The sequence below is a fragment of the Lates calcarifer genome, linkage group LG9 (genome assembly GCF_001640805.2).
Source record: "Lates calcarifer isolate ASB-BC8 linkage group LG9, TLL_Latcal_v3, whole genome shotgun sequence".
Taxonomy (NCBI): domain Eukaryota; kingdom Metazoa; phylum Chordata; class Actinopteri; family Centropomidae; genus Lates; species Lates calcarifer.
The window spans coordinates 21,616,794-21,644,352 of NC_066841.1; the positions used below are offsets into that span (position 1 = coordinate 21,616,794).

Sequence of the window (27,559 nt, forward strand, 5' to 3'; positions counted from 1 at the left end):
AACAACAACCCTCAGTCTCGTCAGAAAGTTTTCCAGCAGGAAAATGCATCAGTGAGGTCCAGTGCTGATGTTGGTTAATAAGACCAGGCTTACAGTGTTCTGGTTCATCCCAAAGGCGCTGGGTAAGGTTGAGGTCAGGGCTCTGTGCTGGTCAAACCATTTCTTTATGGAGCTGGCTTTGTGTTCTGGGGCATTGTCATGTTGACGCAGGGAAGCGACAAACACCAACTGCTGACATAAACATTGAAAAACATTGTACATGGTAACATCCAGTGTCCACTCCTGACTTCTAACCTCAAGTATGTTTACCCTGATGTCCTCAGATTTTTGGCCATATGGCGTAATTGGCTACTTAAGGGTGTGTGTCTACATTGTGTTTTTTTCTGAGTGCCAGTATTTTTTTTCAGCTGTTGTCAAAGAGGGCAGTGTATGAGTTCACATGCTCTGCACCCAGCACCTTTTCAGAGTACTGGCCTTTTAGTGTGGCAGCTCCGAGCACTTCTAGCTGACGGTCTCTGAACTTTAACAAACAGTAATAAAAAGCAAATGGGCAATGCTCTACAATGGTGGTGGTGATGTGTTGTTATACAAACAAAATCCATGCACAGTGCTTTTTTGATGACGTGCTCCTAGAAACATATTATGGACATCCATTCTGCCTACGACACCAGGAGATAACTAAAGACTTGCGCCATTAGTATGTGGTCACAGTGCTCTGTTTCCTCCTAGCCATACAGCAGAAGTGACTAACTAAAACTCTTGGCTATATCACAAAAGCACCCTCACACACATTATTTTTTAAAATATTATTTGTCACTTGTTTGGTGGCTTTAACTCAGTTTGAGCTTCAGTCATGTCCGATCATGCAAGTGCTCCCTCCAGGCAAACTCGACAACAGCCGACTTGACTGATTAGTTTCTCCTCTGTGAATGTAGCAGAGCAGCATGTGGCTGACGACTGCTCTCAAAGATGATTTTGCTGAAGTAACCATAAGTGCCCTGATCTCTGGTTTTAAAGCGTCATTTCTACCGGATCACAGTGAACTGGAGGCTGTTTATCTGACCCTGAGTTGCCTCAAGGTTAGGTTTTGATAAACTTCAAAGTAGTTGTTGGCAGCAGTTGCTGGCTGATACATCATAGCCCTGATGAATTTGCACTTGTTACTCTCTCTGGAACAGACAGCTATTCTAATGCCTATACTGTAAACATGGAGGTTATGAATAGAAGATTTTCATGAGACACTGTACATAATCTGTGGCTACCTTTTTTAAACTTTGTATCTCCAAGCGCTCTTTCTAAATGAGAAATCTAGTTCTTTGAGGCAGCTCAACTTTCAGAGTATTAAGATAGCCTGACTGATACTGGATGTTTGAGGCTAATACTGATGTGTACTGGTGTTTAAACGACACTTAACAATTCACATCTCAGCTTTTTAGGGTTAAGTGAGAAAAGGTATTGTGGAGGAATGTTTTTATTTCTAAAAGCAATGTATAAAAAAGTATTGCATTTGCACATCGCATTACCACTGTCATCAGTAGTCCATTTAACTAAGCATTTCAGAAGTCCTGTTGTCATGATAAGGTTGCTGTCGCCTCATACTTTGGGTCTGACCCACGTCATTCTCAGATATGTAGCTTGCTAACAAGGCAGTTTATTTTTCCCCTTATGGTGGAGGTTTAGGCTCCAGCATCCCCACGACCCTTAATGGATAAGTAGTATAGATAATGGATGGATGGATGGATGGATGGATGGATGATGTAGGTTTGTTTGCAGTCTTTGTGCTAACCTAAGCTAAACAGTCCTCAAACCTGTACCTATATCTGTACCGAGCATACAAAAATGAAACTGCTATGCATCCTTTTATCTAACCTCCATCAAGACAGCTAACAAGTCTTGGTTTCCTCTACTTTTTGTGGCATAATTTTTAAACAGTAAACTGGTAGACCTTGAGAGCCAATCTTCGTACTTAAAGTGTCTTATTTCTCACTAACATTTTGCATGGTCATTTATCATATTTACACCACACTGCAGTTAAGATGCAGAATGTCTTGCAAAAGTCCTGTGCTGGCATGAAGTAACTTCCTGTTAGCACATCTTCTTAGAATAAGTGGCTCATTGTGCTGGTTACATTTGCTTACTATGTAAACAGTCAGTGTTTTGGAATTACAGTGCTGCATGTATCCCAGTGTGTGAGTGGACTGATGAATTTAAAGCACTGCTTCAGTAGAGTTGGAATGCTGGGGAGTTAACCACTACTTTAGACACTATTTACTTTTGTTTGGCAAGACAATAAACTCGTACAGACTAGTGATAGCCCGATATGTTTTTTTCAGGGCCGATACCGATACCAATTATTAGTAGTCAAGGAGGCCAATAACTGATATTTGGAGCCGATATTCATTTGCAGTAAAAATGAAAATATTGGCATCAAAATTTTGAATAATACAAACTCCAGCACTTAACTTTGTTTAAATGCCTTTAAGCATATGTTTATTAAACAGCTTTTCAGATTTGCAACATGTTAATGTTTTTTTTTTTAAATCTTAGACAGTAGACATCTTTGTTTTAAAAGCCAACCAAAGTGCAGGGAGCTCTCAGGCTCAGCAGCATGTTTTAAGTTAAATGAAAACTTAAACAAATAAATAGCTTCCTAAAGTTTTCTACAGTAAATAAAGTTTTCCAAAATTTCAATACAACTGAAACGTTATTTTATCTTTCACTTATCTTTGTTTTAAGTTCAAACAAAAACAAAAAGTGCAGGGAGCTCTCAGGGTCAGCAGCATCTCTTATAAAGTTAACTGGAATTTTAAATAAATAGCTTCCTGAAGTTTTATAAAGTAAATAAAACAAAGTTAAATAAAATTTGCACAGAAATGTGAGTCACAAATCAATTAGTAGGCCCAATTGAGCAGAACCAGATTGTGGTGCAAAAAGCAGAGTTGTTCAGTGTGTGTGAGCACTGTGCATGCACAGCTTTCACTGCTGATTGGCTGTTTCCGTGGCTCTTTGTGTAACCAATCAGATGGTGCTGTGGGTGGGACAATGCTGGAGAAAGCGTTGTGACTACAGACAGAGAGGCATGGCTGCATCAGAGCCAAAATAACTGAGTTTTAAATTGATCTCTTATCGCCGGTCGGATTAAAAAAAAAAACGATAATCGGTCTATCCCTAGTGTATGGGCAAAACCAGGATTCTGCAGCTCCACTCCCTGATCACTACTGCATGGTTTCTGGCTCCAAATTAAATCACCAACACAAAGATGGCAGCAGCAGGATCTGGGATATTTTGGCTTCATTGTTGTACAGTGGAATGAAGTGGAGATGCTTCGTCCATCTTTATATATAGTCACTGGTATAGACCTGAACTTTGCATGGGTTAGATATGTTCTACTTGGAGGTGCACATAAATGTGAAGATTCAGCTCTACATGACTGTATATCAGAACAAACAGGTTTATTGTTCACTATGATGGCTTACTGAACTCAGGCATGGCTCATGTCTCTGCAGGCTGATTTTCATAGTGTGCATAAATAGTGGAAGCAAATGACTTCACCTCCTTAGGGAGGTGAGAAATACATATAGATTAAAGCACCATGATATGGTTTGGAAAGTGGTGCAAGTGGTTATGGGGTTTGTAGTAACTATACCCACTGGCTTAGTTCTTTAAATGTGGTAGTGTAGTGTGATTTGTTGCTTTGTTAGAGGCTCAGTTTGACCTAGTACACTGCTCCAGTGATCACATGATGGTCGACTCTACGTGGTCCACATTCCAGTGCCGACAGTGGTTATGAACCAGAGCATTAAATTAAGAACCTTTGTAATTATACAAATACAGCTAGTGGACAAAAGGCAAAGAAACACTTGTAACTCACCAGTACTAATACTGGCTGTTTGTAGATAAAACATTTTTGCTCCTTCCCAATGTGAATAGATATAATTTTACAATGGAATTTTTGGACTACCTGCTGTAAATCTGTATGGAAACAACCAAAGAAATGTCATTAAACATAACAAAGGACGTGAAAATGTATGAGACAGTTGCTTTTTATCAACCTGTGGTGGGTGTTGTTTTCTCCCCAGAGGTAAGTGTTGTCAGGATGTTGAGGTGATATAGGAAAGTGATGAATAGGCTACTGTCCAGGGACCAAGCCATTGTGAGGACTGACTATTATTAGTAAAGCAAAAGCAGTGTATGTTGTAGTAAAGCCAGTAGTGTTGATCCCACTGACCTTGCTTTCAGTTTATCATATTAGTGAGCTGAAGTATCGGGCTGTTCAAGGGAAGGCCATCATGTGGAATGCCATGTTAACATTCCACACTGAGATATGACCTGGAGAATAGACTGGTCAGGACATAAACAGCTGCAAAGATGACTGCATTTCTCAAGAATATGGCTGAAGTTTATCTCCTGGCACTTTTTCCACTTGTATTATCTTTCATAAAATGCCATCAACAAAATACTGTGAAATACTCTGTTGGCACTGAAGCAAACATCAAGTGCAAGAAGACTCTCCAAACTGTCCTCTGAACTCTGTGGTATAAAGATACCAGCACAATAGAGATATTAATAGGGTCAGGTCACTGACCTCACTGATGATGTCCCTCTCCCTTGTCATCCTGTGCATGGCAGCCAAATCTAAGAGAGAGAGACAAGTCAAGTCTGTCAGCAGCTAATGAAAAAGCCAGATAACTGTGTGCTTCTTTAGTCAGATTTTCCTCTAGGTACCTGACTCTGTTTGTCTCTGGTCAGGTCACACCTGCTTGCATACCTTTGGCATGCACTACTTCAAAAATGCATCTTCTGAAAAACACATTGAAGCTCAGGTGATTTCTTCAGCCACAATATAGTTGATGCTCACCGCTGCATCATTTTTGCTATAACTTTTGCAAACATATTCTGCTGAGAATACAGGCTGTTTTTTAATTCTTGGACCTCCTGTTGCTCTTCTCTGTGGCTAAGGAGTTAATTCCCTAGTTTAATACATTTTTCACAAATGAACTATATCATTATAAATAAAATACATACACAGTGATAGAAAGTTTTATGTGTATTGGCTGCTTTTATGCTTTTATTTTGCCGCAACTTATAAATAACAAAATTCAGTAGATTAAAGAACCTAAAAACATATCATATCATATCAACAAAAATATCATCCCCTATTTGGATTATTTGATCTTCTTAAATATCAACATTATTATTAACCTAAAAAATCCAGTAATAGTCAGACTCTAATTGCTCTAAGTGCTCCCATTCATGCTGACATCTACTGCCCTGAGCCATACTCTTACTGCTGGAAATGGAGTGACCATTTAGCGTGTCAGTGCACAGGATGTGATGCAACCCCCAATGGATTAGTTGGACATGTTGTTGCTGTATTTAGAGTGGTAAAACACAGCCACGACCAGGCTGTAAGTTGTTCCTGTTGTTTATTCAGTTATTACTGTTACTGACAATGTTTTCATTGAATTTGTCCAGATTAATGAGAGAGACAGATCAGTGTTTTACCTGTAGATGCACTGTACATAATTTTCATGTGTGTGATAAAGTCAAATGTGACGTCTCCAATCCAGCACTATAGGATGGAGCAAGGACTAAGCCTAACTGGTACTTAAAAAATAGCAATCTAAATTTATCTATATTTTTCTTTATTTCTTCCATTGCAGATCTTAAACTTATCCAATTAATGCAGCACTGTAACTAGGGCTGTACCTGACTTAAAATTTTGTCAGAATTTGGTCGTATCAGATTTGGCTGTTCAATACAAAGAAATTATGATTTATTCTTGTTTTCAGGCACGGACATGCACTCTGAATGACAGGTGAATGTCAGGCACAGAGAGAGAGACGGTAAAGAGACAGACACTACAGAAAAGTGTAATAAGTTGTCAAATGACATTCATGAGTGGAGTTAGGGTCTTCCTGACAGACGCATCAAATCATGGACTTGCAGGGGGCAGCCTTGCTGTGACTATGCTCGTCTGTTTTGCCCCTTCCTCTGGGCACTGCACATTTCTTGTACTTGCAGCACATGGCACACATGGACACAGATGATTAGCGGAGAGAATCCCAGGAACGTCTTAGTGAAGTAACTTTGGAAACAGCTGAACCCAACACCACATCAATACACAAGCTTGAAGCCTGAGCCTGAGGCTTTGTGCAACAAGATGCCCTGAACCCAAGCAAAGTCAGTCTATATAGCTTGAGATTTTGGGTTGAGTTATGGTCTCAGATTTGGCAGTAAGAGTCAGGTTCAGCTGAGTGGGGTTCAGTCAAGTCAGGTCTTAGAGACGTGGGTATGGGCTGTGTTCTGGATTTACACCAGGTTGTCTGGTATGTCTTTCAACATTAGCAGGGTGCCTTTGTCGAAGATCACTGCCCCCGGTCAGTGGTATTGTAAATGAAAACTGGTGAAAAACAAACTCCCCTCAGTGTTGCTTAATCTCTGAAGCAGCTGATGAGCTGTTCCCATATCCAGCCATCAAGTAGCTGGTGATGAAAAGCAGGTCTCATATTCTTAGGGTTGTGTGGCTGAAAGAGGGCTGCTGTTGTGTTCCCTGGTCAGAATACATTGGGTCTTAATGGCAAGTATCTAGTACAGTATGAGGGGTCGAGCTGGTTTCATTACCACAAAATTACTGCTGCTAGCAGGTATCTATCAACTGATAGACAACAGGATTTAATTAGCTGCTGTGGTTGGCTCACATTCACAGAGACAGCACTGTTTGACTCGGTATCTAGGAAATGGCTTTGGACTTTGAAATTCAGGGGCTTTGTAGTGGTTTGAAGGTCATGGTGGCCCTGGTGTTTCCAGTTTATCAGGTCTAACATTGAAGAGTTTCCCCCTCTCTCTAGGGCACGTTCAGATCAAAATGTGGAATGGAAATTCCACTGTACCAATTGACTGTCGCCCATGGACTTTTTCTCTGCGATCAATGAGTCATTCAGTGTAGTGTTAGAGCAGCTAGAGACTGAGTAGCACTGCATTTCCCTGATAATGGATGAGCATTTCAGCTTCTTCTCGTAACCAGTTTGGGGTACTGATGGTAAAGTCCATAAGTGGGAAAGTGGGTGTATTTGGTGGGATGGGACATCACCAGCAGGGACAGGCAGGAATGTCTCACTGTCCTGATATATTGAAAAGGCAGCAACAGCAGTCATGATAGCACTGTGCTGTAGGTCCATATTGACAAGCCAGAAGGGGAAAGGGTAATGGGGCAGATTTATTCAGTCCAGAGCGGCCAAGCATAAACGCAATGCGCTTAAATATTGATGTCACCCACAGTGTTGCTCCAATGTAGCAGCTCCACTGTGTCTGAAAAGGCTGGGGCATGATACATAGCAGTAGCATGCTCTTTACTCTGTGAGTAAATAAGGTGATGTTAGAATGAGATCTGTATAAAGTTAAATGCTACCTTGAAAGTGACCTCTCTGCCATAAGACATGTGCTCTTCAGCTCTCATGCCAGTTGTTGCAGTTGTGCTTTTTTGCTCTGGCCACTGGCCACAACTGGTAATTATAGGATGATGGTAAAAGCTAAAATTTAGTATGTGGTGGAACTCTTTCCTTACAGTTACTCTCTTTTGGGATTAATCTATCAGTTTCTTCTTAAATTAATCAATATATTCTGTAGACTATAAAATATGATAAAATAGTGGAAATGCCCAGCATACAGGGCTGGGTGATAACACGGTATCAACTATCAAAAAATTCCCCAATGGTGGTGATGGTTAACATATGAGTAGGAATACAACAGATGTCCCTGAGCTGATGAAGACAGTCACAGAACAGACCTTTCCACAATTTTTATATTGTACTGTCCCTCTGAGTATACAGAAAGACAAAGTCTACACTCTCAAATTACACAAACAGCAGCCAAGGTTTTCGAATGCTCTGTTTTTTTATTATAGGTACATTACAACAAAAATCCCAATAACCCAAGAAATACAAAAAAGTAATCCAACATTATTCGTCTTGCATCAACAATAATTATTTTTAGTTATTCTAGACAACAACATTTAATCACAGTTAGTGCGTCACGTGACACAGTTCCTTTGCCAGCATTGAGACTGGGACTGGGACTGGGAACCACATAAAAGTTACAACTAAGCCAGCAAGATGTGGAGAAAGTCAAACATCTGGTAAGAAAAGTTAAAAATGTGAGAGGACGAAAAAGTCAAGCAAACTGGCAAATCACCTGAAAACTGTAAGTAACAGCTGAGCTGTCTGCAACTATATGTGACCTGCATGCGAACAAAGACTAACAACGTTAAAGTCCAATTTTTTTCCCCGATAAGTGGAAAGCCCACTCCACGCCTCCTCTCTACCTCCTGAGCCACAGCTGAGGTCAAGTCAAGTCAGTTTTATTTATTTACAGCATCAAATCACAACAGAAGTTATCCTAGGGCACTATTCATGTTGAGCAGGTCTAGGCCATACTCTTTTTATTATTATTTACAGAGACCCAACAGTACCATGAGCAGCACTAGGTGACAGTGGAGAGGAAAAAGTTCCTTTAAGAGGCAGAAACCTGGAGCAGAACCAGACTCATGGTGGATAAACCAAATACACCCCTCAAATTTCACATGGTTTACATTCAGTTATTCACCAAGACACATTGTGTGTATCCCTGATGTCAAAGGCCAAATGTTTAGTGTGTCTCTATCCTTATGAATGCTATTGAATGTATACATTGAAAATGATCCATGTGAAATAAATGCAGGTTAAGACATCTGTCTTCCTGTTCCTCATGTAGTGTTGTCACACTGATTGGTTAGATATTACATACACAGCATGAATCTGAACGATGGCTGATACACACACACACACACACACACACACACACACCTATCTACTCAGTCTTCCCTACAGCTCACCCCCAGCAGTTTACATGGGTAGCATTTGCCTTTATTTCACACATGGGTCTGTGGTCTGCACTGTGTGTGAAACACTTCACTCAATGTTAGATTATGTTCTTGAGCTCTTGAGAGACTGCTTGTGTTTAGAACATCTAACATTTGAGAACTTTGTTTAATTAAAAAAGGATTTGTATAAAAGAAGTATCTTTTTTAATTAGTCTAAATTTCTGTGTCAGTTTTGCATTTATTTGATAGTCAGTTGAGAGTAACAGGACAAGAGGGCAGGGAGAGGGGATGATGGGCAAAGGGCCCAGGCTGGATTTGAACCTGGGACTCAGCCTTGATATATGGTATGCCCTTAGCTGTGCACCAGAGTAGGTATATCATTTTGATTTAATAGAGATGCCCCAAAAAAATTCAGCCCTGTAACTCATTGGTTAGTCTGGTTCAGTGTGCCTGAGGATGAAGATAGAGAAAAACACAGTTCTGATTATAAGTAAGTAAGTAAGTACCTTTTAATTCCTGTCAGCTAACTGTACTAACATCAGTGAGAGGTCTGAAGCCAGTTTGTAAACTACAACAAAGTTGCATAAAGTCTGATTTAAACAGTCTGATTTAGAAATCTGATTTGTCTGAGCAGCAATGAGTCCAACTATTCACAAGTTAGATGTCACAATGGAACCTCTGTTTGGGTGTTAGAAGGTCTTTTTTTTGAGCACGTCTCTCCTCCTGTTTCCACCCTGCTCCCCCTTCTCTTTGTTTGCTACACAGACTGTACACAGAAACAGGAAGCGAAGGACGCCCTGGGCTTCTGCTGTGGCCTTTGACAGGAGAGGGACTCCTTTTGTCTCAGCATCAGCCGTAGCTGATGGCCTTACAGCTGTTGTAACACTCACACACAAAGCTGTTTGGCAACAGATCGTAAACCTCTTTGTGTGTGTGAGTGTATGCTGGCTTCCTTCTTAAGCCCCACATCCAAGTGCGTCACATGGAGCTTGATGTCAGAAATAGCACAACCCGGCTCCCCCCCGAGACCATTTGTACTAGCTTACATGTACAGTAATTAACTGTGCACAGAGTTGGGTTTTTTCCCCTCTCCTTACAAAGAGGTGAGCTCTCAGCAGCAGTTATATAGATTTAGTTTGAAACCAGGAGAATTATTCAGGCAGGAACATTGTGTCCATAAGAAAATGTAAGCAGAATCTGATACATGTGCCCATTTAGCTTCACTACCAACCTGTCTGATCATCTTACAGCTCATGTTTCTGACCTGTCTCATGTTGTTACTGTGTTCACTTAGCTCAGCTATTTAGTTGGTTAAAACAATAGAATATTTCTGATAGGAAGGATTATAAAAATGTGCTTGACATTCCCTGACCTTAATCAATGGGTAAGGGTAAGTCCCAGGGTAAGTAGTATAGATAATGAACGAATAACAACAATCATATGGATCATAATAACAAGTAGTGTAGTTCCTTTGGGGAACTGTAGTGTGTATGTTAAGAGCAGGTGTGTGTATAGTGGGTGGGGGGAGAGAATTCGTCAGCAAGTAAGTGCTCTAGCTCTAGAGGCTGAATCATGGGTCTCACTAACTTCTGTGAGTGTGAGGAGGTTTTCAGTTGGGAATACTGTATACTGCAGGAACATTTTTAAAGGTATCAAAATTGGATTGAATGAAGATGAATTGTCATGCGTTCAATCTGTGACTGATGGACTTTTGGTTGATTTAAAGAAACTAAATAAACTCTGTCATGCTGCTGAGAAGATGAAAATCTGAGTAATACTGGACACAGTTTAGTGTGTGGGCCTGAAGGTGAATATGTTATCACTGCAGCTTGAAGTGACTGGTGTCCTGTTGAACCAGTATGCCCAGCATTATCTGGGGCAGTGGTGGTGAGTACAGATATCACTGATGGCCTGATTGCCAAATTTCAGTCAGCTTATACTTGTCATATCTCAAATGTAGTTTTGAATGGTGTCATTGATTCAAATGGAGCAGTTTAGAATGAATCAGCTCCCATCAGATGTCCTATCCACTGGCCTGAGGGCAGCACAGAGGCTCAGTGGAACATTACACTTCAGTGCTTACTGGGTGGCTTTAAACTGTGAACGCACCATAGGAAAACAGCCTATCTGAAGTAAGTGGTCTGAACCCTCCCTGTGCACAGAGTGATGCTGGCACACCATCACAAGCTAAGGGATAATGTGAAGGAAGAAAAGGAAAAGCTACCATACTGGAGCTGACGGCGATGGACGAGACTGCCAACAGTCATGGATCCACCAAGTTGACAATGTTAGCCCAGGCTCAGGTTGACGAAGCACAGCCAGCAAGCACCTTGTCCTCAGAACACGCATGATAATTCTTCAGTAGATAGCCTGTATGCAGACTGTAATAAACAGTCAGTTAGTTGATCCAGCGCAGCAGCCAATCAGGTTTTTTGTAGAATATAAAACTTTGATATTATTTATTTGAATTTGATTTGATTTTCTGTCATTGTAGGTGAACACAGACTGTACACTGTCACATTCTGGAAGATTCAGCTGTAGATGTTGATTCTTTTAAATGTGTGTAGAATAAGTTATTTATTCAAAAAAAGCTTTTAGCACTGACTTAAAGGTGGAGTAAGAGATTCTGTAGGACTGTTGATGTTTGAACTCAGCAGTTACACATATACACCCCTCCCTTCAGTGCTTCTTGAGAAGCATTACCCACCAAATTCAGAAATGTGCAGAGCCTCCTATAGGATCGGGAAATGAATACTCATTAACTAGTGAGCTTTGGTTGTTTAGATTGTTTTTGCAAAACTCCAGTGACAGAAGAGAGGATCGTAGGTTTGTTGCTAAGCTTACAAGGGAGGTAACATTACCTGGCACAGCAGCTCAAATTACGCATTAATCCAAATAAATCCACTGTGCTAGCAAACTTGTGGCTAAAAAAGCCTTCACATATTGTACAGACAAAGGAGACAAAGGAGACAGCAAACTGTCACTACAGTTGCTGCTACAAAGCTAACATGCAGGGAGGATAAGATGGTTTCCCAGAGCCGCCAACAACACATCTTGGGAAACTAGTAAGCCAACTAGTAAGCCAAAAAGCCATGTCCATGTCCATAAGTAAGCCATGTAACATTAGCAGACACACAGATGTAACACCGGTACCTGCTTGCTAACTAACCAGTTGGGATTAGCCATCACAAACATTAAGTAATGGGACAGAATACTGACCTACTGGCTCTAAATCACAACAACACTAATGCTACCCATCTGTCAAACAGAGCAACGTCAGCATTCGTCCTCATATCTTTCAACTCTTGAACTGTTACAAAAGGTTTATTGGATTAGAATCACCTACTCTACCTTTAACTAAACTATTAACTGTAACATCTAGTTCCCTCTTCTGCATTTTATTTAATGACACCTTACTGGAGAATTGGCAGGACTGGCTTTTTATCTCAACAAACCAACTCCCAATATTCACATAACAGCAATGGATGAAAATGTAAATCCATTTGCATTTTCTTTTTTCTGAATTTCTTTAAATTTACTTCAAATTTGCACTATATTTAAATAGACACCCATCTACTGTCCTGATTGGACCATTGCTGGAAGTTGCATACAAATTAAAAGAACATATTTAGTCTGTATGTTTAGCCTACATAATGTCACCTATAACTTGACCCTGACACTTGACACCCAGCTCCACATGTTAGAGATCTCTGGGACATACAAACATGCTAGCCAATCATTTTACAGGACTGTGAAGGAAATAGTGAAGTAGTATTAAAGAATAATTGGGGTGCTCACAGTTTTGGCTATTTGTATGGCTAACCCCCACTTTCACCACCCATACCCAAACCTAACCCTGTCTGGCTGGGAAGTAAAATGTTACTGCAACTAATTATCAGCAAAAAGTCTGAGAAGACTTCTTATTACAGTACTAAACATTAACTGTATGGATTTTGTTACATGAGTCTATTCTGTTATAATTGATAATTGATATTATGGACATGTACAGTTTGGCTACTTATAGTGATGCAGTAGTTGTAAATGGTCCCACCTGCTACCTACTCACTCACACACACAATATTCCCTCGTCTGCTTTCTGAGAAAGATAAATCTTGTTCCTTTCAGAGAAGACACCTGTGATGATCTTCATAATCACATTTCCTTTTGCCTGCAGTCCTCTCTTCTGGAGCACTCTGCACTTCATGGCTGACCGACTGTTTGCTCCCAGCCCTGCAAAGCTCAGCAATTCAAGAGTGCACACACTATTTTCACTTCAGGGCTCAGTCATGGTATGAGGGGTGAATGTTGACATCACTTTCTGACATGATACCTCTCCCACCCCACAGAGTAGCACAACAACTCTGAGTGAGTATGACTGTGATAGTGGAAGAAAAACAAAGCAGAGTTGATGAAAATCTATAGGTCAGAGTTTGGGTTTCCTGGAAAATAAATGCAGATATGAATTAATCAAGTGTCTCAGAATGAAACAGTCGAGCTGAAAGTAACAAATTCATAGTTTCCACTTTCCATCTTTGAGTAGTAGCAGTTTCTGATCTAAATCGTCATTTTGCCGATTTCAGTTTTATTGTATGTAAGTTTTTGTATGAGTTTGGCACTTGGTTTCTATTATTGAATAAATATTGCTTTTATATTTGTATCAAAACTGATTAACTGTATTGGCACTAGTTGAGACAAATTTCAAATGAAACAGAGCCCTAAATTATTAAACCCTAAATAACCAATACACAGTATGGATTCTCAGGAGCTTTAAAGTTAGCCTTGTCTCTAAACTGGAAATGAGTTCTGTCTCTTATTCCCTTCAGTAGCCGGCTGTGAAGAAAGTCAAGACTTCCAGTTTCTAATTCTTCACCTTGAACTGAGGACACTGAGACAATGAGAGCTTGTGTCTTTGTAGATCAGTCAATGTAGCACATGTGTTCAGAGCTGACCTGTGCAGAAGGAAACCGAACAAGTCAAAGATGTTTGGAGGTCAGTTTGATGTGAGAGCTTGTAGAAACAGCCTGTGTCACGAGCAGGGACCTAAATTCTCTTTCCTGTGACATTGTACTTGGCATCATGGAAAAATGGCAGACGTCCTTTACATACATGTTTACAAGCTGCCACATGTGTGTTTGCTTATACATATGCAAGCCGCAGGCAGGATGTGCCCACAATCCACTTACTTTTCAAGCAGTTGCAAAGTGAAGTCATTCATGGTGGCCCACTTCTGTAAACACATGGATACAAAGCACCTGTAATGGAAAGTTAGAAAGGAACAGATCATAGGAGAAAAAAAGCAACTGGTATGTTACAGGATACCCTATTGATTTAGCTGAGAATTGTATTCTTGGTAAGTATTTGTACCAGTATGGGACACAGTGTTCTCCTTATTGACAGTATAATAACTAATAATACGTTTATTTATGTCACACATTTCTAAACTGAGTTACAAAGTGCTGAAGAATAAAGTCAACAGAGTAAATAGTGCAAATTGTAAATTGAAACTGATTACAAGAAAAATTAAAACTGCAAGCAGCATTGAACGGGCCCTCGCACCCCACACCCGTCGGGGGACCAGCGGCTGCAGGGTCCCTGCAGGTGTACAACGCAGTTCTGAAATTTGCCATGGCGACACACAGCAAGGGCGTCCCATGAAGACTCACAGTTCTCACAATATAGCACTATTATGATCTTAATACTTGTCTGACCACATTTTAGTCAATCAGATCAACCTACACATCAAAACACATCATTTCCTGTTGCCAGTAGGTGGCACTATGATTATATCTGTATATTGGAATGTAGATGTGTTCAGGACAGGTCTGTTGTCAGATCAGACAAAGTATGCATGAGTTACGACAACTTCCTGTTTAATGGCTAAGCATTGAAATTCGCCATGGCACCACAGCATGGGCAAATATATTGCCCAATATTCACTATACCTGAATATTGGCATGTAGATGTGTTCAGGCCATAACACTTAGTAAGTATGTCAAGTTTGGGGCAGATTGGACAGTGCAAGCGGGAGTTACAACTTCCTGTTTAATGGCCAAGCATCAAAATTTGCCATGGCAACACAGACATGCCCTCCAACAGAACATCAAAATTTTCACAATAAGACCACATGAAGTCCTTAAGGCTTTCCTGACCAAATTTAAAGTTGATCACGTCAAACTGCTAGTAACAGGACATCAAAGTCTAAAACATGTTATTTCCTGTGTCCAGTAGGTGGCGCTATAACTTTTTGTGAATAGTGACATGTGGGTATGTTCATGTTGGGACCCTTATCAACACTGTGAAATTTGGGGCTGATTGAACAAAGTATTGCTGAGTTACAGCAACTTAAACACAACTTCCTGTTTCATGGCAAGTCATCAAAATTTGAGGTGCCGCCACGGCCACAGCCTTCGACATCAACAAAATCTTTTAATAATAACTATCCTGACCAAGTTTGAGGTCGATATGATAGAATCTGTAGGAGGAGTTTGATCAAATACAACTTCCCCAATTGGCGAAAAATAATAAAAATTTGTGTGATAAAATCAAAATGGCCAACTTTCTGTAGGTTTGAGGCCATGATGTCAAGAGACTTTTTGCTGCATTTCACCATGTTACATTATGCCTCAGAATTTTGTTCACCTTGGACAAATTAAGCCCAATGGCAAGGGGGCTTTGAGTACGTCCAGCCCTGAGTATGTCCTTTGCATGCTAGTGCTCAGGCCCTAATAATTCCTACGATTACAATAGAGCTTTTGTACTGTTCCACACTCCTTCACTCTGTTATTTCAGCCATCAGAGCATTTCTGAACTGATGCATACAATGAAGTGACACAGACTGTGTGCTGCTTTATGTTGGGAACATTTGGGACGGTCATATCCCTACAGTCACCACCTCAGGTTCTATAGCTGAAGTGTAATATTGTAGAAAAATACTGCTAAACCAGTGCTGGGCCTTTGCATGCCTAACACATACCTCCTTCCACTCCAGACTAAAACTGATTGGCGTTTGCAAAACTGCATCTCATTCCGAGTCCATTCACAGATGCCGAAACCTCATTGAGCAACAAATCTCCTCACTTTTTGCAGGTGCTTCACTCATCACCTCTTTCACACTAACGTCTGAATCAAATAGTAATTCGACACATTTGCAAAACAGAAATCTCTGCAGTGTGAAGCCAGGCCATTTTAGCTCCATCAACAGGCCTCAGTGGGCAACAGGGAATCCAACTCTGGGAGAGTTTCAGGGCAGGCAGAGAATAATGAGCTGAGTGGTGGGAGGTTTTTCTAAACAATGGTGAGATGTCTGAGATGGTGGACATCTGATCGTTCCTCTTGGTCACTGATTGAGTCATGCAGGGAGGGTGTATCTCAGCTGGGCTCAAAAGATGTTTGCCATTGCAATGTAAACTAATACATATATGGAACACAGTGCACCAGTGGACAAAGCTATCAAGGTATTAACCAATATGATTTTGTGGAGTATTGAAATGACAAACAAGTAATCATCATCATATATGATCAAATAACAATAATTTTAACTTCAGTCAGAAGATTTAAATGCCCTTGCTGTAAATGCAGTCATGAGGTCAGTTACCTTCAGTATGTGGCTTTTCATTAAGAGGTGCTCTGCTCTTGCGCAACCAACACAATCCTTTCTGTTCAGAAACACTGAGTGCCTGTAGTGATGCCTGTTTTTCCGTGATGTGGTCTGTAGTTCAGAGGGAAACTGGCAGTTCCAGCCTCACTGACACAAACAGGAGCTGTATTTGTTTTTTGATTAGCTGTGTTGCGTCAGTGCTGATAATTTACAGGGGATGAATTATTCATTAATATGTAGTCAGCAGAACATGCCAGTGTTTCCTGGAAATGAAGTATTGCCTCTCCAGCCTCTGGCTATTTCATTGTCTTGAAAGGTTTCTTGAAACCATCCTTGACTTTCAGGTTGTGTTTGCCCAAAGTTAACTTCTGTTTTTATGGGAACAGTGTCTTTTGTGGCAAGTCATGGTACAGTTTGCAGTGTCGTGCTAACCTCTCGATGCTCTGTCATTGTTGTGCAAAGCCAGCCTTTGTGTTGCTTCAGCCATGTAGATAATGTTCACTAAGTCATCCTGTGTCATCTGCATTGCTTTCTGGGTTGTGCATTCAGAAGTGAGAGCTTTCAGCTCTCAGCCAGTGAGTTGAGTTTAGAGTGTCTGCTTGATAACTGGTAGGTGACATATAGAACTGAAGAACACCCAACTGTGGAGGAATGTGAGGCCTGGATTCAAAATCTGCTGCTCCTAACATAGAGCAAGCAAAGTGAGCTCTGTTACAGATTGGCCTAATGCACAGAATGTGATGTAGCTTTCCTCCTCTCCTGTGTACACTGACATCAGTGTTTCAGTCTCCTGCCTGGTTCCCAAGGAGATGGTGTTTGTACAGTGTGTTGTAGTGATTCAGAACCATTTAGTATGGGACTAGCAGCAGTGTTCACAGTGTCTCTCTCACCTGTGTTGAGACACAGAAAGTGTTCCAGTCACCGTTGATGTAATGGAAGGTGATGGTGACCAAAAAATCCAACATGAAAGCTGTTCATGCATCAGTTGTTATTGATATAATTATCTAACTGTGATCTTAAACCAGATGAAACATTTTTGTCATCAGATGTCTGGATCTTCAATAATCAGAGAAACAAGCTGAGCAAACAGCCGCTCTCAACATCATGTGGAGAAACATTGGTTTTTTAAATATAAACAGCTTTATTCAATGAGGCCTCTGTGGATAATTCAGCTCCCAGTAAAAACCTCCTGAATGATAAACACTGAAGGAATCCTAACCTAAAAACCAGCTGAGCATCTAGAAACAACATGCGCTAACGTTAGTGGCAGCTCGGTTATCAGCCCACAAGGCCCTATTAAGCAGATTTTGAGTGTGAAACTACTAAAACAATAACTCCTCCAAGACCATTAAATAGTAATAGTAATAAAAAGATGTGTAAAAGCAGTTGATCATTCCTGACAGATTTGTGTCACTTTTAAAGAATGTCTGCTGATCTCTAAAACATTCTACATTCCTGAGCTTCAACATCACTGGTACCTTAAAGGTAAACTGGTCAAAACAATCAGGCCTCAGAAATGATTCAGTCATCTTCAGTAGGCAAACAGAAAATATTCTAGAGCAGTTGTTTATAACACTGATAATATGAGGAACACTCTTGGTCTGAGAGATGACACAAAGAGACAGAGCCAGGCTGGACTTGGCATCAAGTCTGACTCCCTTCTGTAAATCAACCAAACAGATGCTCCCTGGTAGACTGTGTCCCTGATGCCACACAAGGGCAGCAGACCTGGATTCAGTGTTTCATAATGACATCCATCTGAGAATGTGATGTCCCACTTCCCAGCTGTTTCAATCAAGTCTGCCTAGAGCAGATTTAATTATTATTATTTAAATTATTAATCCACATAAAGATGTGCTGGAAGTCACTTTGCTTTTCAAACAGCTCAAAATGACAGAGTAATTTTAATACTGTTGAATATCAAAAAGTACAAGAAGCTGTCATCAAAAATCTGATTCACAGTGTAATTTACCTGTTCGGTGATCAGTTAGGCTTTTAACTGCATGTACAGCATAGTCTACTCGAGTACAGTTCACTTCCTGTCATTCTTTGGTCCTGCTCTCTGCTGTGTGTTTAGAGCTCAGCCACGCCCTTAGTCAGACACAGACAGAGAGGAGAGAACCACAGGGATGAGAAACGCCATAAACTATCATCACCATCAAACACCATTTTCTGATCCGCTCATCTCATTCACTTGTGTCTTCAAGTACAGATGGTGCTCTGGGTCCTTTCTAATGTAGATCTGGTTTAGAACTGACATCTCCAGGAACTCGCACCAGTGCGCCCCAATCTTTTTTTCACATTTGCACAACTTATTTTCACTCACAAATGAGAGTGACAGACTCCAAGTTTGTTAACTCCTGACTCCAGTTAACTTTGGTTGATGTCATTAGCTGAGGGGTTCACATACCTTTTCCAGCCTACACTGTGAATGTTTGAATGATGTTTTCAGTGTGGACAAGAACAACACAATGATGTGTCTGTTATTAGTTCAAGAACAAGATTCAGATCTGAACACATTTTAACAGACAAAGATTAAGGGTTTTCTTGCCACTGTAAATACTTTTGTCTTTCAAGATCATTGGACAAAACGTGATACAGTAGAACTGTCACAGCTTCACATTTTCCTTATGTAGAGCTTCAGTCAGAATTTGTGCTCAAATGATTGATACCTTTGTTGACCAGATCTTTAAGAAGATGTGGTCAGCGTCAGATCAGGCAGTGGTAAAGTCTGTTGTAGTTTTGATCACATGTTCTCTGTGAACTGTGCTGCACATGTTTTCTTTTGGGCCTTACATCTGTATCCAGCAGAGACTCTGCATCATTACCCAGAGCTAGATGGTATCATGACTTCACATTTAGAGGGTCACCTCACTTCAGTCTTTGACGTCCTAATGTAGATACAGTGTTTTCAGACCACAAATCACGCAAAGAAAACAAGTTCATATTTATTTTGAAACATCACAATACTAATGTTTTAACTTAGGAAGAGTTCGGAAATCAATATTTGGTGGAATAACCCTGATTTTTAATCACAGCTTTCATGCATCTTGGCATGCTCTCCACCAGTCTTTCACATTGCTTTTGGGTGACCTTATGACACCCCTGACGCAAAAAATTCAAGCAGCTCAGCTATGTTTGATGGCTTGTGACCATCCATCTTCCTCTTGATCACATTGACCCATGACAGGGTCTTGATCTGGTGGTCCTTCATCCACACCTTGATTGACCTAGCTGTGTGTCATGGAGCACTGTCCTGCTGGAAAAACCAGTCCTCAGAATTGGGGAACATTGTCAGAGCAGAAGGAAGCAAGTTTTTTTTCAAGGATAACCTTGTACGTGGCTTGATTCATGTGTCCTTCACAAAGACGAATCTGCCCGATTCCAGCCTTGCTGAAGCTCCCCCAGATCATCACCAATCCTCCACCAAATTTCACAGTCTGGCTTGTAGGCCTCTCCAGGTCTCTGTCTAACCATTAGACGACCAGGTGTTGGGCAAAGCTGAAAATTGGACTCATTAGAGAAGATGACCTTAGCAGTCTTCCATGGTCCAATCCTTATGGTCTTTTGCAAACCTCAGCCTGGCTCTTCTTTGCTTCTCATTGATGAAGGGCTTTTTTTCTAGCTTACGCAACTTGAGCCCTGCCCCTAGGAGCCTGTTTCGACCTGTTCTCGCCGCTCACTTCACCCCATCTGCCATTTGCCATTCTTTTTGTAGGTCACTTGATGTCATCCTGTGGTTGCTGAGTGACATTCGAATGAGTTGATGGTCAACCCGGTCAGTGGAGAGTTGTTTTTGCCCTCTACCAGCCTGTAGCTTTGTTGTCCCCAAAGTCTGCTGCTTGACCTTGTTCTTATGAACCGCCGTCTTACACATTTTAAGGATGGAAGCAACCTGACGCTCACTGTATCCCTTTCTGCCAGTAAAGCCAGAATCAAACCCTTCTTTTCCTCACTCAAAACTTTTCTTTTCAACTCTTTTGGCATGGTCAGTTAGTTACTTTTGAGGTATTACTAGCACTGTTTTTGCCATCCAGCTGGTCCTATTGCAAGAGGATAGTGATGACCACAGCAGTGGTTTTTATACTTTTCCTTGTTAAACAAGATTTGGTTCAGGTGATTACCTAATCAATACCTCATTAAGTAGAATGAGGTGTGCTTGTGTTGGAATTCAACAGACACTAGAATGGAATGGCTGTTAAACATGTAGAGATACTGATTTCAGAAAAAATTGAAGTGGTCTCTTAATTTTTTCCAGAGCTGTATATAGTATCTTTGTTGAGTTGTATCAGCCAGTTCAGTTGTTGCCCCTTTATCTGAACAGGGTACCCCAACATCATGTTCTGGATTTTAAGAGGATTGATAAAAGCATTAATGAGAAAGAAGTGAACAGCTAATGGAACAGGAGCTAACCCAGACTTAGGCTCTCAACAGCCTGTCTAGCTGCCACGGACAGATCACAGCAGATTTGCTGAGTCACTGAAGGGACACAGGCAGGGTGTTGATGCTAACAGATAGCCCAGGTGAAGTGATGCTGAGTGATGCTTGGCTCTGTACATGGCAACGACCTGGCGCTCTTGGGTAATTTATAGCTACTATTTATACGGCCATTGTAACAGAGACTCTCTGTTGAGAGATGTTCATTCACATTTGTTTCATATTTCAGGTAAATTCTCAAATAAATGCAGGCACAAAGAAACACAGGCCATTTGCTAATGAAGGCTTGGGGTTAGTGGCCCAGATTATAAATGATCCTAGTTTACCACCTCATTTCTATTAGGTAAGGTAACTTTATTAGTACCCGTAGGTAGATTTGTTTTGCATCCAGCAAGATCATGACATCCATTAACACACAAGTAAAATACAGGTGCAACAGAAAAGACCTACCAAACATGTTAAAGATCCTCAACAAATGATAAGAGCAATGAAATGATAAAAACAAGCCAATTATATAATATATAATGATAAATGTACTTAAAGTTCCCCTAATTGTGATAAAATTGATAAAAATTAATAAAAGTAAAAGTAAATAACTTCTGGAACTGGGCCAGGTTAAAATACAATAAATAAATAAGTAATAAAACAAATATATAGATAAATATGTGCAAAATCTGCCTACAGCTTATTCAGTGCTGTTACGGCAGTTGGAACAAAGCTGCTTCTGTATACTCCTTGGGCCTAAAAACCTCTGAAAGTTACCATATAGGGGGTGTGAGACATCGTTTAAAATTGAAAACCCTATCTGCTGTACCTGCTGTACAGGGATGCTGGAAAGAGCTGAGACTCACCAGTTAGTCGACTGGACAATTTAACAATTTGGTTTAAAGAATGTAGCATTAATTCCATCAGTACAACAAGGGAGTCATGGACTTGGCACTCTGATCCTCTTCATTTCTCTCTCTTTTTTTAAATATAAATCAAGTTCTATTCACTAAATACTTGTAGCTGGTTTTTCAGTTATTCTGTTCAGTGTTCATATAAATAAAACTCAACATTTTCTGTAGAAGTTTCACATTAAAAGCCTAACAGGAAGTGGAGGGATTATACCTTTTAATCTACTGGAAAACCTTTAATGTGATAAATCTATGCAAGAAGTGACACCTTAGATTGACAGGAACAATCACTGAAAAGAAGGCAAAGTAGAATTTATCAAAATAACAGGTAAAGAGAGAAAAGTATTGATATAGCATTTACTGCAAATTAAACAGGAGCAGACCTTATATAACATGATAAAATAACAACTAACAAATGTCAGTCTTTAATATTAGCCTGTTGCATATAAATGCCAGGGTCTATCAGTATTTGAAGGACACAAGTTTAGAAAAGTTGTTTCTATATCTATTACCTCTGATAACCATTTTTGGGGTTGAAACCTGGACTGAAAATATTGGGGAGGTTCATTTGAATGAAGAGAGCAGTATATAGAGGAATAGAAGCAGTGGGTGTTGTCAATGTGATGGAGATAGATTCACCTTTTTCTTGTTCAATCTGCTGATCTTGTGCTATCCACTCATTTTATATGCATACATTAGCCTTAATGCACACTAAGTCTTTGGCCACAATGAAATGCCTGTGATATGACGTACTGTTACATCCTCAGCACTGGACATGGATCCTGAGGGCTTGAGCACATCACTGCTGATCAATGAACATGGCCTACATAGCAGGCCAGAACTATATCATTACACTGTGTGGTAACACAGGATCTATAAACCAAGGTCATCCATATCCAGAGGAAACACATTTTCAAATGGGAGTGCAAATTATGCATTTGAACAGGATCTCCAGAGAACCGCTATATTGAGAGCAAGTCCAGTGTTGATCCAATCATATATGATGTGAAATCCATCTCAGCAGACGATTGAAGCTCTGATAGAGTGACCGTTGGGTTCTTGGTCACCTTCCTGACTAAGGCCCTTCTTTGCCACTTATTCAGTTTGGCTGGACAGCCAACTCTATGAAGAGTCCTGTTGGTTCCAACTCAAAGCTTCAGAGATGGTTTTCACGAAATGTCATTATGGGTTATTGAGTGTAGACTGGTGGGCAAAAGTGGCAACACGCATATTTAAATTAAGTTAACATAATGAAGTGTGCAGAAAGTGAAGGGATCTGAATACTAATCTTCAGCCATCTGTGCCATGCCAGAGTGCAGTGCCATTAAGCACACCGTTCACTGTGTTTACCTTCATTAAATCACATACAAATGACACAAATAAGCACACACACCTCTATACACACCAGACTAATCTGTTTTAAATCTGTATTCTGTTGTTTATGTTGGAGACATTGGTTTATCAGCTCTCAGGGTCATTTCCTCCTTTCCAACTTTCTTTTCAGCACAAGCTATTGCGTCACATTTTACAACATTATGTAACCATGTATGCTATCAGATGCAGTAGAATTAAACAGAAATATCAGAAGAACTGCTCCATCAGCAGGCGTGCTTGGAGCTGACCTGTCTCTGTGCATTTGTTGTTGCTCACTTAGACTTGGCCCATTATTAATTGTGGCTTATTTTATTATATAAAATTGAGTTTTGTAGAAAAAAAGAATTTATCTCATTACCTGCAACAAAGGGAAAAAATCCTGATGATACATATCCTTAGATGCACCTTTTTCCTGTAGCACAGAACAGGCCAAATGACCATCTTTGTGGAGAAGATAGTGGCTGTGTTTCTGTTAGATTTGACTTGAGTGTTCATTGTCCTCAGAGGGTTAACCATTTGTGAAGACCCTGTCCTTAAACCCAGTTCTCATGATATACAACATGTCAGACACTGATTGCACTGAGATTTGCTGAACACATTCATGGTACACTGAGAACAGATTTTTTGTTCCAGCCCTCACTGTTGGTGGCTTAGCCACTGGGCTGACTAATGGCCATATAACCTTACACCATGAAAACGATGGTAAGGCCTTACTTTTGTTCAACTGTTGTATAGGATGTTGGAGCTGTTCCAGAGTGTTGCAGTGAAGCTTTTTTGGTTTGACACTGGTTTATGTACAGTCCTCCTGGTGAGTGGGGGAAGGAAATGCAGTGAAAACATCAGAATAAGAGCAGAGGATTGTCTTACAGATGTCCTGTGTTCATCCTGGGTCATTACAAGTGCTATAAATGCAGGAAGGTATGCTGTATACCCAGGGCCCTGGCAGGGAGGCAACCAACATCTCCACATTGTGTGTGAATAGGAGGTAGGCTTTGTGTGTTTTAACTGCTGTAGACATCCTCTGTCCTTGTGTCTGTCTGTTAGAGAGAGTTAGTGTTGCCCAGAGAAATGTGACATGTCAGCCAGAGGATTTAATCACTTATACATTACCTGATTATTTTGCTCTTTAAAGGCTCTTCGGGTAGTTGTGTTGTGTGTTGTATGAATGTAGCCCACTTATGAGATGGAAATACAGTCAAATCTCTATGTTTCACTGTTTCCAAAATCACCAGAAACTGCCTTTGATGAGGAGTTTTTTAAGAGCAACAGCACCTAGAAATCAATACACTAAACCAGTCCCAGTCTCACTTATATAGTCAGAATGAATGATGTATAAAAGTCCCACATTTTCTTTGAAAACATAGAATATATTTTTCTACAAGTTCCAGTTACAGTATGTATTTGAATTTAATTTGACTTCTGCTTGATTTTGAGAATTTTGAGTACAGTATGTTCTGGGGACATGTTTGCTTGACTGTTTTAGCCAATCACAGTCAGCTATGAGGACTGGTTCCTTGTTCCACCAGATGTAGAAAGATGTTATGATATGTGATGATGATCTGTTCCACATATAAACAGGATTTTATTTTTGGACTTTTCAGGAGCCATTTGAGGATGGGTTTGCCAACGGTGATGAGCTAACCCCGGCTGAGGAGGCTGCTGCCAAAGAAGCAGCTGAATCCAAAGGAGTGGTGAAGTTTGGCTGGATTAAGGGGGTGCTGGTGAGTCATGGTTGAAATGTTTTCTCTTGTAGTCATTACATTTTCCATTGTCTTTACCTGTTTTTTACTCTGGTCAGGGAATATGAAACATATAACAGTTCATATTAGTGCCACTATCAGAATCACAAATACTGTGACTCTTCCTGTTTCTGCCTTTGCACTGTTAGCAGTGTTCTGTCAGCCAAACCCACTACAGCATAATGAGGCTTATACATATGATATCAGAAAACATGTATATTTTATCAAAAGAGTTTGGGTGGACTGTGAATATCTATCGGTCTCTCTATTTATTGATGTACAGAGTTACTCCTTGCTATTCTAAAATCTATATCCTGACACCTATTACAATCCTAGGTTTTTAAATCCAGTAGGTGGAAGAAAGCTATGTTAAGTGTACACAAGCTGCACAACTGAAACTAAATGTTACTTAAAGTTTTGCAGCTTGCACAATGAAACAATTGCAGAGGAGAAATAGCTTCACTATTTGTTAATTTTACCAGTTGTTCTGTCTCTTACTGTAATTAAGACCAACATATAAAAGCTCTATTGAGCTTTATGTTGTCCCCTCATATTCTCGCTCTTGTTCGTGTGTCCAAGAGGTCAGTGAACCTCAGTGTAGTGCATCACAGATGTGCCACTACACAGTATAATTTGAACTGTGGGTGAGAGTAGATGACACTCTGTGAAGGATTTTGGAGCATGAGTGTGAATTAGCAGCAGCTCAGACAGTGGTACTGAGGAAGGAATCACTCACAACAACTGAAATATGTGGTTCATGCTCAGTTTCATTTTACTGAAAGTCAGCAGAGGGTGAATTTTTCATGTTAAGAAGTGTCTGGATATTATAATCCTGCTTTTATTTTGACATGACTCATCCTGGCTTCCTCTCTAATGTAAACCCTGCACTCATTCATTTGTCTTTTGGTCTCTAATGGCTTTTATCAAGTGGTGTAAGATATTTTCTTAATATAATCCTCTTGCAGCCATCTTTTCCTCTTGTTGCGGCCCCACATGTGTCAACTAGGAAACTCTGTTGCTGTAGTCCAAGGGTGTCAAACTAAAGGCCTGCGGGCTAAATCTGGCCTGCCACTTCATTTTAATGTGGCTCACGACTGTTTTCAAAGAATATGAATATTGTAAAATACAATCCTGTGCTGTTTTACAGACGTACAGTGAATGCATCTCAATTTTGTTGCCTGTGCAATGAAAGCTTTTAGCCACTTAATGGGAGTGTCTCAATATTAACTATTTCCTATTTTTTAAGCCAGTGATGGGGTTGGGGAAAAAAGTAAAGTGAATACATTTTTTTGCTTAATGGAGACAAGCTGGTATGTCCAGGCAGTGGCAGTGCCGAAGGAATACAGTCAAATGTGGAGCTAAGTATGCTAACCTTAGCCATTGAGAAGAGCAACAGAAGGTCCAAGAATTAAAAAGCAGCCTGCATTCTCAGCAGAATATGTTCGCAAATAATGCAGCGATGAAAGCCAGCTTTATTATGGCTGAAGAAATCACCTGAGCTTTAAAGTGTTTTTCAGAAGATAATTTTTGAAGCCTTTGAAGGTATGTGAGCAGGTGCGGCCTGACCAGAGACAAACTGAGTCAGGTAACTAGTGGAAAATCAGATTGAAGAAGCAAGTAGTTATCTGGCTTTTTCATTAGCCAATGACAAAAGCACTGACAATATTGATAGAGTGCTTCAAGAGATTTTTAAAGAGGTGTGAAACCAGACTTGCCTGTCAGAAAGGAGCTCTTGGATTTGACTGCCATGCACAGGAAGACAAGGGAGAGGGACATCGTCAGTGAGGTGGAGACATCCATACCCTGGGAGAAGTTGGTGGGGTTTATTATCGATGGTGAGCCTGCCATGTGTGGTGAGAGAACTGGCTTGGTTTGACTGGTGAAAGAGAAAATACATAAAAGCAACTGCCACACACCCTTGATAACTTACCTTACCACCAAAGTCAGTTAGACTTAGACTTAGACTAGACTTTATTGATCCCTTTGGGATGACTCCCTCTGGGAAATTAAGTAATTATTATTAATAGTAGTTATATAAAGTAGTAGTTATTAATCAAGTTATTATTAAAACTAATAATACTTGTATGCAGAGGCAATTAAGTACATTTATATAGTCTTACAGTTATAACTGGCCCTATGAGGTCAACCATAATGCTGATGTGGCCTGGCAGTGAGTTTGACACCCCTGCTATAGTCTGATTGGATGATTGTGAAGATGAGAGTTTATCCAAATCCAGGACAGTTACATGAAATGACTAGTTTATCATTGTTATTGTGTTTGGTCATTTTTCTGTTGTAATTATCTAGATTGTTTTATTACCCATCTCTGCAGCACAATACAGTCACATTCAGCTACTTACTACCTTAAGAAGTAAGACACACACTCACACTGTGCTGTACAACTGAAGAAGCAGCTGCTGCTGAAGTCTTAAGTACAAATCCAGTGTGAAAGGAGTAAAAGGACATAAACAATGGAGTGGTGTTTATGCCCTAATGACAGTCATGCTGTGTTTAATTTCATGTGCCCTGTGGCAACACAGCGACACACACACACGCACTCAGCCCTGAAGTGCATGTATTCACACCCCCATTCCACACACACACACACACACACACACACACACACACACACACAACACACACACACACTTATATA

The 27,559-nt window shown here is 40.3% G+C and overlaps 1 protein-coding gene across 1 annotated transcript in view; it reads left to right on the plus strand.

Annotated features, from left to right (window-relative positions):
• slc12a2 (solute carrier family 12 member 2) overlaps positions 1–27,559 on the plus strand; it is a 71,071-nt gene that overhangs the window by 1,645 nt on the left and 41,867 nt on the right. The window contains exon 2 of the mRNA XM_018673592.2: positions 24,766–24,885. Within this exon, the coding sequence (XP_018529108.1) occupies positions 24,766–24,885 (120 nt within the window). The remainder of the gene's footprint in view (positions 1–24,765; positions 24,886–27,559) is intronic.